The sequence below is a fragment of the Scomber japonicus genome, chromosome 7, assembly GCF_027409825.1.
Source record: "Scomber japonicus isolate fScoJap1 chromosome 7, fScoJap1.pri, whole genome shotgun sequence".
Lineage (NCBI taxonomy): Eukaryota > Metazoa > Chordata > Actinopteri > Scombriformes > Scombridae > Scomber > Scomber japonicus.
The window spans coordinates 5,833,318-5,845,686 of record NC_070584.1 but is presented as its reverse complement, the minus strand read 5'-3'; the positions used below and the strand labels follow the sequence as shown (position 1 = coordinate 5,845,686).

General features: G+C 39.6%; 1 protein-coding gene across 1 annotated transcript in view; it reads right to left on the bottom strand.

The window, feature by feature from the left end:
- The window catches only part of LOC128361769 (inactive N-acetylated-alpha-linked acidic dipeptidase-like protein 2), a 323,766-nt gene that overhangs the window by 166,439 nt on the left and 144,958 nt on the right, over positions 1-12,369 (bottom strand). The window contains exon 8 of the mRNA XM_053322323.1: positions 9,532-9,663. Coding sequence (XP_053178298.1) covers positions 9,532-9,663 — 132 coding nt within the window. The remainder of the gene's footprint in view (positions 1-9,531; positions 9,664-12,369) is intronic.

Here is a 12,369-nt window from a genome sequence, read left to right as displayed (position 1 = left end):
GTGTAAATAAGGAAAAAAGACTGATATATATAGACAAACTCACACATACACACAGCACAGTCCAAGTACTGTGAGGTTGAACGTGTCTCTCGTTAAGGTCTGGTGATCTCCATTGAGGGTCCCTCAGCAATTAACCAATGGCCAGCCAATATAGCCGGCCTTAATTGAATGGGAATTAAAACAGAAAAATAAGGAGAAAAGGAATTAAAAGGAGAGAGAGAAAAAAAATGAAAGGAGGCAGACAGATGGAAACAAATGATAGTGGGATCCCAAGAGTGGTCAGAGGTGCAGCCAATCGATTGGAGACAGATTACATCTCTCTCGCTCTCTCTCTTTGTCTTCCCTTTTGTCTCTCTCCCTCTCATGCGCCCATTCTCTCCCTCTATTCCAACTCATTTGATGTAATGGAAACATTTCAAAAAGAAGCCTACCTTGCAGAACCATTGGATGTACATAAAGCTCGGTCTTCACAGATGCCTGCTGCTGGAGAGTGAGCACAAACAGCAATGCACAATTGCACGCACGCACGCACACACACAGATACATGCACTCCAACACTAACAACCCTTCTGCCAGAAAGAGGATGGAAACAAACACCCATGCATGATTGTACACACAAATAATCAACATGTGCACTCCAAGACTAACAGTACATCGGCCAGAACTGGAACAGCAGCACTATTTAGATAATATAACACACATAGGGCTGGCAGCAAGTTCTCCAGTCTGGAATTTTTTCAGAGTTTCCGAAAAAGATGTAAAACTCGCTGTTTGCAAGACATGCGACTCCGAAATTCCAAGAGGTTGTAACCAACAACGACAATTAAACAATTAAGGACTATTAAGCGATGCAGTGGCAGCAAACTGCATGCTTCTTTTTGTTTAAAATAATCTTGAAGCCTTTTTTGCCTCACTTGGGGAGTAAGGCAAGTAAATAAGTTGATAATAATAAGTTGATTGTGGTAAATAAAGATCTTGATTGTATTTATTATTTATTTTAGTATAAATGGTTTTACCACTTTAAGTGGTGCAAAAGGCTAGATTGTAAATACAGGACATTGAGGATTATTATTATTATTATTCTCCCATCCATTCTGTGATCGGTATCGGCAGATTTATGATTCCTGTGATCGGTGATCGGATCGGCCCCCAAAAATGCTGATCGGAGCATCCCTACTGTATACCAATAAATGGGCAAAAAAGTGTCAATATAACACATCCAAAAAAACATTTGACACCAAAAAAACACTAAAATTCAATGATACTGACATTTTCTAAAATAGCACTAACACTGCGGGATGCTTAAATCTCACAACTGAAAAGAAAACCGAGGCAAAAGTGCTACACACATGAACAATCTGCTCTCCTGCACTTGAAGGATCAATTGTACTCATGTCTTTGACCAGTGGTTTTTGGGGTTGCACCACTGATTGCCTGTGTGGCTTACTTGGACAGCATCAGTGAATAGTTGTGATGAACAGTGTGTGTGTGTGTGTGTGTGTGTGTGTGTGTGTGTGTGTGTGTGTGTGTCAGTTATCTGTGCAACACGGGAAGCGGCAGAAAGCAGTGTTCCAGTCAGTGACCAGCTGCTTGGATTTATTGGGGAATAAATGGAAATGGACAGACCATGGACAGACACATGTACAGTGGGGAAACATGCAAGAGATGCCGGCTCCCTTGCCTTCACACACACACACACACACACACACACACACACACACACACACACACACACACAACTGCTGGGAGGTGAGTGAGCAGAGGCTTAAGTGAAAGACAGCAGCCTCTGAATGAGAGTGAAAGAGCAGAAGGTGGCACTGTGGTAGAAGCCTGTGGTGATGATGCTGAGATAAAAGGGGATTTACGCTCTCGAAAGCAGGAATTACCCCTTAATACTGTATCCATCTCATCTCTTGCCTCTCTTACACACACATATACACACTACCTAACCACACACACAGTACTCAATATGCTAAGGCTACTGTCCCCAACTCCTCGAGTGAAGCAGTTACTTACAGGATCAGAGAAAAACGGGTTAGGGTTAGATATCACAAGACCTATGAGATAGACATGACTAACAATAGAGACACAGCTGTTGGGCACATGTAAAGGCTTTGTATAGACTTATAATACAGACCCAGGAGTTAGACAATTGTAGCTGGGAGACTGTGAGAGACTATCTTCACTAGAAAGACAGCAGCTTTAGTCATTTGGTCAAACATGAATCAAATCCGATAAATGTTCAATTTCGTCTGAAGAGCAACCCCTTGTGGTTGTGACAATAATGTAAAGTCAGCACATGGTTAAAGCACTGGACACCAGTTTTCAATTATTTCCTCTATCAACATTCAGCATCAGTTTCTTTCAACTTTGATCTCAATCTTTCTCTACCCATAACCAAGTAGTTTTAGTTGCTTACATTTAACAAAACCTTGACCACAGAAGAAGTAGATCAAAAAAATGCAAATATAAATCATCTGTGTAATGTGTACTGACCATATGTATTCTGAAGGCACCTAACGATAAAGGTGCCAGATACCTTTTTGACTATCTAGCTTTTTTCCAGGGCCATCAATTGCAAGTCACAGCCTTCATCAGCAGGTGGAGTTTGTTCAGTTGTCATAGTAATGGTTCTCATAGTACATATTGGCAAAGAGGTGGAAGAGAGACAAAACATGGCAGGAATATCTTCACTAGGTTCAAGGTTTATTTGCTTTCTAGACCTGTTTTCTTACAGCTGCACTCTTAATTCTCAATGAAATAAACTGCAGGTATCTCATCCTACAATACAACCTTTCTGGGAGGAATTGATTAAGCAAATCAAATAACATTACAAGGGTAAAAACAATTGAGACAGTGTCTAAACATAATTCAAATATTTCAATTCAAACTGTTTAGGGTACTTAAAATGTTATTCCTTGAAAAAGTCAGTTTTGGTCATGTGATAGCAGGCAGTTGTTTTATAAAGGTTGTAGATGCTAACACTGTCTCTGTCTAAACATGGGCTTTGCCACTGTTGGTATTTGAACCTCAATTTTATTTCGAAAAACTACTATTCCCAGGGTCAAGAATGGCCTTTCATTCTCAATCTCATGAATGATTTTGGAAAGGTTTTTGTAGGTACTATACTTTCGGGTTTTTTTTCTGTAGGGACTATTTCTAATGAAAACTGTTCACAAATGTGCATAACTACTGACCTCACTGCGAATGGGGACAACATGGTTTATGGGGACAACAAAGGTCTTGAGTAGTTTGAATTAGCATTTTTCAATGTTGTTTTCACCACAAACAACTGGTTGGAGGATTGTTTAGGACTGTTTACAGATACTACAAGAGGTAGGTGACAATTAGCAATATGGTTGACCTTTTAAGTCATTCTTTCATCACCTATTTCACCTTCCTAACTGCTACCTTATGTCCTCGTCTGGCTTCTGTCTGCCTCCCTTCTATATTCCCACCCAGCACTCTCCTGTTTGAATGATAGGAACATATGCTTGCTGACCTTCTATCATCTATTCAACCCTTCGCTGGCAAAGAAAATTAAACTCTCTCACCATGTAGTTCTTTTTTTCTTCTTCTTTTTTTTTTAGACATTTTTGCTTCAATCTGTTGCTCAACAGGAGAACAGCTTTCCTTTCAATGTGAAATAAATTACTTTGATGGTATAGACACGGCTGCTCTTGCTGATTTCTGTCCTCTTTGCTAGGGCTGCTTTTACAGTGTCATTTTCTTCACAAGAATTTTATGGCCATTTTTGCCTCGAGGGTCTGGAAAGTCCTGCCACGAATTCCTCATGTTTTAGTGTCTTCTTTTGCCTTCAAGGAGATATGAGGAAATCCCAATCATAAGAAAGTATATGTTTTATTTAATTCCTTTATCTATTCATTGTCTTTTTGTGTGAAGGAAAGGTCTCGGTGGCTCATACAGTAAGAGCTTGTCCCTGCATCTCATCTTTCACCTCATTCACAATAGGTTAATTAATGATGACCTCACCATGAGGTGAATCGAATAAGATAAGACACACTTCAACACAATCAAAACTGTGCTGCAATAAAATATAGTTCAAGTAATTAAACAGCAAAAAATAACAAGAGCAAGGACAGCAAACAACTACAATATAAATGGGGATGTAATAAAAGAAGGGTTAGAGAGCAAGTCTATATATAAAGATCCTATGAATGCTAATCTTTTGGGGGTTGTTTTGCCCACTGTTAGGAAAGACAGAAAATAATTGCCCGAGACTAACATTCTAGAGTCTGCTGGAGACGAGTAAAACTACCTAAAACATATAGACTAAATGTTATCTTTGTATGCCCCCTTACCTTTATTCCTCTTGTTCTTCCTTTATCTGCACTTAGGGTCAACAGATATGGGCTCCTGAAGCTCAATACCAAAACACTTCAAATTGAAGGTGCTGAGAGCTATTGCTATTAAGTGGCTGTGTTTAAAGGGGAAGTGCACCAATTTGATACATCAAAGTCTGTTTGCAGGTGTTGGAGAGTAATCCATATGTGACAAGAGCTGTGCAAAGTCTGATAAATTGCCTCAAATGATATCATACACTTGACCTTGGAGTTGAATGTTAAACAAAATATTCTCTTTAAATTCCAGTCACTAGTGGGCCCATTTATCAAATTGCTAAATGTGCACTTTGGACTGAGTGAATATAAAATCTCTGTAATTGTTAGAACTTGATAAATATAGCTCTTAGTTCAAGTACCATCATATGACCTTCTGTAAGTGTGGAACATTGGTCATATGGTAACAGTTGAAAGCTAGTAAGTGGAACAGAAAATGAAATGTTTTTGAATAATACATTTTATCTGTTCATTACAGTACAGAGTTCATTTCAGGTCGTCGTGTCCAGTACTGCTGTGACCTCAGCTCCTCTCCCAGTTCTTCTTCTTCATGTTACGAACTAGTCAAAAACAAGAAAATGTGGAAGATTCAGCTTCCTGAAGCAATGTGTTTGTGTCCCACCTGCTACACAAGTCATGCCTTGGTGCTGAGCATGCCAGACTGACACTCACCTCATGGGCTGCACGCCAGTTTTGTGCTCGCCTGCCCACCGAGGAACTGCAGCAGCAAGCAGATGCCTTCATGGAGCTTCATGTGGAGGGTGACAGTGATGCCAGCTGGACTGACTGAGAGGGTTTTTCACTGTCGGAGGCACTGTCACTGTCTGGACATGGGGTATGCCAGTCATGTGCTCCTATATGTGGTGGGAGAAATATGGCCAGAGCCTGAAACCTGTCCACTTTGTTGAAAGTGCTGAAACACTTTGTTCATGAGTGATAACCCTTCACTGGGAGTTGATGTCTTCGCTCACCAGCTGTGGTCCAAAGCTCCTCTTTATGCTGGTTCCCCTCATTCCTTGCCTCTTAGCATGCATACAGGAGGAGTGGTTATTCCTGTGGCACCAGAAGGCACAGGTGTGTCATACATCTGACTATGATGCACCTGCTGGTGAGGGAGCCATGTCAGTTCCTGTCTACAATATGCTGCAGCCATCTCATCCTGTCATGAAGGCTATGGCAAGATATCTGTGTTTGTGCATCCTTTGGTGAAGCACTTTTTGAAAAGAGTCAGACAACAGAGACCTGTCACATTCTCTTTGGCACCACAGTGGGATTCACCCTTGGTGTTGTGCTCTGATTTTGATGTTGTCTTTGAAAACAGCGCTCCTCACAGCCCTGACATTGGCTAAGAGACCAAGTGACTTATGTGCATTTTCTGTCTTGCTGTCTTGTCTATCAGGGAAGATGGGAGCACAGCTACTCTGCAACCAAATCCCTCATTTAAACCTCAGGTCATGACAAACTCTTTGAGTCAAGGGTTATTTCTCTGGAGTGGTTTTTCCCTCTGCCACACAGGAGAAAAGCAGATAAAATGTCTCACTGACTCTGCCCAGTGTGCTCTCCATCTCATTATGTAATGGACACAGCAAATATCAGACAGACACAGCTACTGGTCGTCCATTACAGGGGACATTCACAAGGTATGTCACTGTCAAAATAACCTTTGCCTCACTGGCTGTGTGTGATGCTATCACACAATCCTATGACGCACTGGGGTTGGATCCCCTGCAGGACATCTGTGTTCACTCCACAAGGGCTTTGTACTCATCCACAGCTCTTCTTAGAGGAAAAGCAGTGGCAGACATCTGCACTGCAAAATCATGGGCTTCTCCTTTGGTCCAGGTTACCCTGAACCTGAAGAAAAAGCTGGCTATTGGAAGCAGATCTCAAGTTACAATTGTATTATATAATGCAAATGAGGACCAGAGAGGGGCAACTTTTCAGGGCCCAATGGCACAAAAGAAAATCCTCACGACTGCTCATGCACGTGGGGATAAACCCAACAGCGACACCTCTGCATATATTCAGAGAAGCAGAGTTATGATATGTAATTGGTGTAAGGCATCTTTACTGTAATGATAGACACAAGGGACACGGCTTTGTACTGCATGTCAGAATGATTGAATGGGATCCCTAGAAGGCTTGTAATTAAAGCATGGTGGCTGAAGTACAGCTGATAATACAATCAAGACTGCTATCATGGCCATCACTTCTAAATGAATAGTTTTATCCTCACAGAATGAACCTACATGCTGACACAAATAGATATAATCACTTTTTATTTGTTTTTTAACCATTCTTTCATGGTTTAGTACTGTATGTGTTGGCAAGGGGCTAAACAAAGTAGCTCCGGCATCCTTGTCCCCAGCCAAATCCTCCAGCTACCTTCCTGGGGGGATCCAGAGGCATTCCTGGGCTGAAAATGTGCATATATATAACCTTAACTCCTCCCACCAAACAGCCCGAAATACCTTTACTGGCTTGTTTTCATGCAATGGAACAGTGATCCTACTCTTGACTCATGAACATCTGAGCTCCTCAACTTATGCCTTAGGGTGAGTAGTAGTGGATTGCTACGTTTTACAGCCTCAAACAGTGTTTATGTAACAAACTTTGTAGTAACATGGGGAGAGAATATCTATTTTGTCTGATCTTGATATGAGGTAAAATTGTTATTGCACAGTTCTGGAAATTCAGATACACAAGAACTTCCCCTTCGGTCCATCAATCAGTCCAAGCATGTGTGAATACAGTGATTTGCTGACCCAAAAACAAAGATCAGCAGAGCTTGTGTCAAAGTTCAAAAAACTTGAACTTTCAGTGCACATCAGCGCAGTGTGAATACCTACCACATAAACAATAATGGAGGAAGCCTCTGTAAATGCTTTTTACACAACAATGTATTATGCCTTTACATTCCACATTTACCTCAATCAAGCACAAAACCTTTGGTACCATCTCTTGGTTTCAAGAGTAGCTTGGTTTCATCACAACCTGATTGGCTTTTACATAATATATTCCTCTGTCTTACGGGCCAAGATACAAGAATGGAACACCAGACAAACAGAAAGGCCCTTCACCACCCTGTTTCAAAAGAAAACAGGTCTCCTTTTCATGCCACTTCTGCTTTTGGGGGATATTCAACTGAACTGGCCAGTTGTTCCAGGAATACCACAAAACCTCTCCGATGGTGATGAGTGATCATGAACATTACATTGATTTAAGGTCGATTTTAAGGTCTAAGGAACTTAATGTAATAAATAAGCCAAAAGGTAACAGTGAATTAATCTGGAACTATTGATTAGAGATTTTCAGCGCAAAGTACAGGAAGAGTTGATTGAAGATTATCTTCCTGTTGCTTCTGTTTTTAATAACTTTTTTATCAAGTCTGTAGAAGAGTAAGAAAAGAAATTCACAAAAAAGGAATTGGATATTGTTCCTAGAAATACAACAGGCCAGGTCTGATCTGGTAGGGACCAATTGAACAAAAGTGAGCAAAAAGTGAACAAAACCCCTAAGAAGCTCCAACTGTAGAGATACTTTCCAAATTGATGGCCTGCTCATTAAAACACACAAAGATATTTTAACTCCCCCCATTGCTCATTTAATCACCCTCTCTTAAACACAGCACTTTCTCTGTGTCTCTTAAACACAGCACTTTCTCTGTGTCTCTTAGAGACAGCACTTTTGCTGATGACTGGAAATATGCCATTTTCACTTGGATTTAAAATTGGAGACCACCACTAAGCCAGTAACTATATGCCGATATGCATACTGCCAGTGCTCTCTGAGGTTGCAGACAAAGTTGGTGCTGAACAGTTGACATTTGTCAACACAACCAATTTTGTTTTGATAAAGTAGGTAGTAGTAGGTAAAGTATGTTGCATAGTTTTAGATTTGCATAAATCATTTGACACAATGATCATCATGAAACAATCTAAATTTAGATTTTTATCTTCATGTTAGGATGCAGTGTGTTAACGTTTGTGATGCTGTGTTCAGTAACATGAAGAACACAATATGTACTATAAGGATCAGTGTTAGGTCCCTTATTATTTGGCCTATATATTGGTCATCCAGCACAGTGTCATGGCATAGAACTGCACATGTATGGAAATGACACTGTTGTATACACACATACAAAAACAGCTGACATAGGAACTGCTAAGCTAACAATTATGACTGAAAGGCTTACACAGTGGCTTGATCAAGTCTGTCTTAGTGTGAATGAGCTTGTGTATGTTTTTTTCTAAAACCATACCTTTTGCTTTACACCACTGTTTATAGGATGTTATACTTCATAAGTGTGGACGCTCACATTGTTATCCTTATAGTTATAGTTATTGTTATCAGTCTCAGTGTGAACGGCCTTTTACATACCTATGATCATATCCAGACCTCTCTCTGTACTGTACTGGTATATAGAACACACCAGTGTACAAGACACGCCCCACTCTTCAATGAAAAACACGGTGTTTAAAATGCATCTTATACACCGTATTTTACGGTAACTTGGCAAACTTTAGTCACATTAGAAATTGTCTCTCTTTGGATGCAGGCAATATATTTATGAATGCTATGATTCTTTCTCATTTGTCCTATTGCATTAAATGTTGGGGGTCAGGCTGAAAAAACAGCCATTAAACCACAATAACTCTGGATGACAAGCATTGCATCATTATTTCTGTAGGATACAGAAGAAATTAAATCTATCAAGCTTTAGAAATGTTCAAATTTGTCCCTTGTTTATAACATTTTACACAGTTTGGCCCCTCCTCTATTATGAGATTTTGTGTATTTTCATTGAGTGAACTCTATGGAATCCTCCAAAATATTCTGTAAAAGAGATTTCACCAGCATTTAGTCCTACTGCATTCAGGCAGTCAGCAAGTCCACCAAGTAAGGGCCATTTCTAATTTCTGTGTTTGATAGTATTTCTCAATATTTCTCTATGAATTATGCACTCATGTTTGTAAGTAATTTCACTCGTGACCTTAAACTCATTTATCTATGAGACAGTTAAATGATGTGGTTTAATCTGATATTGGGTGATACACAGTATACTGTATATTTTGTTTGATGTTATGATTGATATAATTCATAATATTTTGAAAATATGATTGATATTGAGGCTACAGCAGCATCTCTGTTAAACTGTGTTTTGTGCATTTACCTGCATTTGGAGGCATGGCCAGAGGAGTGCAAGAGGCTCCCTGGCCTGTGGATGAAGAGGACAGTAACGTCTTGGCCAGGAAGGCAGAAATGGGCTGAACCAACAGAGACGTCAGACTCCCTCCAGCTCCAACTAGAGAGAAATACAAGAAGAAATTCAGAGGAAAACAGGACAAAAACAACAGTTAGAAAGAAGTCTTCTGTTATGAGCTTAAGTCTTGAAGAGCTTGAAATAACCTGCCGTAACCAGATATATTTGGAGTTCCTCAGGGTTCTGTATTGGGTCCCCTTCAGTTTCCTGACAATATGGACAGCCAGTGTATTTTGTGAGAACTGTTTGAGTAAAATAGGCTCTTTTTGTAGAAATGTCTGAATGACAGAGAGAAATAGATAACTAAACTTTCTCTTTCTGAAAGACTTGTTGTACAGTATGTGCAGTAAAGTTTGAATAATAAAGCTATACTCTACCTTCCGTTCAAAATTTAGGTGCAAGTTTTGACCTTAAACATAGGTTTTACAACGTATGTAAACATGTATTTTTCAGACCTGTATCTAAAGGCACAATATGTAACTTGTTTCTATTATTTTTGTGGTTGAAATATGCTTAAAGGCATTGAGCAAGCAAGCAACTAAAATATATAAAATATATTTGGAAGATTTAACCATATAATGATGTAACAATACAATCGTTTGTGCTTGCAAGCTGTTCAGTTGAGAAGATACCGTATATTAGCTACAATACGACAAGGCCTAATGAAGCAGGCTGTTAACAGATGTAGCATTTAGTGGGTTAATTATGCACACATTTAAAAAAAAAGCAGACATTAAGGCATCATGGGCCCAAAGATCAATTGTTTACCCCTTTTTTTAATGTGAAAGAGATGTCAAAGCTCAAAGCAATTTCTGCACCAAAACTTCAATATCACAAAGTACAAGCATCTGGAAATCACAGGGTCACAAACTCATTCTTTTATCTATCACAGATGATGCAAATATGATGCTGACATGATGAAAATGCAATATATCCTTTCTCTCCAACAGTATACTGCCCTTCTATCTCCACTGTATTCCACTCATCAAAGCAGTAATGACATAAAAAAGAACAACCAAACATTGGGTATGGCACGTCATAGGGCTTAAGTTGTTTGTGTGTTGCTCATTTCATCTCTCAGTAATTGTTATGAGCAGGGCCCGATCAGCCTGACTGCTCTCTTATCTTACTGTTGTTAGTTAGCTGCCAGAGATATTGTTTGTCCTTCACAGGTTTAATTTATTCAGGATAAAGGTGTGTGTACTTGCTATCTTCATTCCCATTGTCTCCCTGTCCTAGCTGCCTGACTCTTTTTTCATTGCTCAGACATTGCTCAGGGTGACTGAGGTGGATGCAGCGTTTTAAATTTGCCCTCATTAATAGAATAGAAATGTCTTCCTAATCCTTGCTTCAGGCCCATGCAGGTTCAGTTCATAACACACCAACGCCACATTATGTGCAGCAGTTTACTTTCATGGTTACAATATATATTCATTCATGGTTATAATACATGGTTTCCCTGCCCTAGTCGTCTAACACTTTCTTTATCTTACCATTAACTCCTCTGTCCTCTGGACTGACTGCTAACAAAATGAAATAAAAGATGTGGCAAAATGAATCCAATAATGGTGTTGCTCAAACCCAGTGGGATGGCTGCACTGTTTAATTTGCCCACATTAGGGTAAATGGTAAACTGGTAAATGGACTGTACTTATATAGTGCTTTTCTAGTCTTTTTGACCACTCAAAGTGCTTTGACACTACATCTCTCACACACACACATTCATACACTGATGACAGGGGCTTTCACACAGGATGCCAACCTGCTCATCAGATGGAAACTAGCCATTCACACACATTCATTCACCATTGGTAACAGCCATCAGGAGCTATTTGGGGTTAAGTATCTTGCCCAAGGACACATCGACATGTGGACTAGAGGAGCCGCGAATTGAACCACCAATCTTTTGATTGGTGGACGGTTGGATCTACCTCTTGAGCAACAGCCACCCCTGTAGGTAGGTACAAATATTACCTAAGAGCTGACAATGAGAAATAGAAATATACAAGAAATGTTGAGGGTGCTGTCACACCTGTACTGTTGGTTTGGTCAAAATAAAACACGCTTACCAAGACCCTCCTATCAAGCTTCCATGTAGCCTTCAGTGCCATAGCTTTTGGTGGTAAAGCAAATGGAACACACACAAAACTGTACATATGTTATTTTAGAATTATTTCAAAAGACAAACAACAATAAAGTCCATGCTGATGGTGTGCTGTCAATAAAGGTTTTCTGTCATCAAGCAGAAAGTGAAAAACAGGTGTTGGGATGGTGTCCTGCTGTATGTACTTCAGCAGTTCCTCATGATAAGAGTGAAACTTAATGACAATATCCACCACAACATTATGATACAAGATAACTTTTTTTTTATCCTGCTTCTACCTCAATCCCTATATCAATCAATCAATTTTTATTCATAAAGTGCCAAATCATAACCAAACTCATCTCAATGCACTGTACACATAGAGCAGGTCTAGACCATACTCTTTCATTTAATATAAAGACACCCAACATTCTTACATGAGCAGCACTTGGCGGAGGAACAATTATGTATTATGTATTCATGTATTACAGTAAAAGGTCCAGTCACAGTCTATGGTCAGTCTATGCCCATCATCAATTATTAAGTTAAAAATGCCAATGATGCAGGATGACTATCACCAAAAATGAATGGGCCACCACTGGATCATTTTTTCCCTTGTTCAGACCAAGTAAACCAAACTAAAGATGTGAACTTGTCCTTAAAGT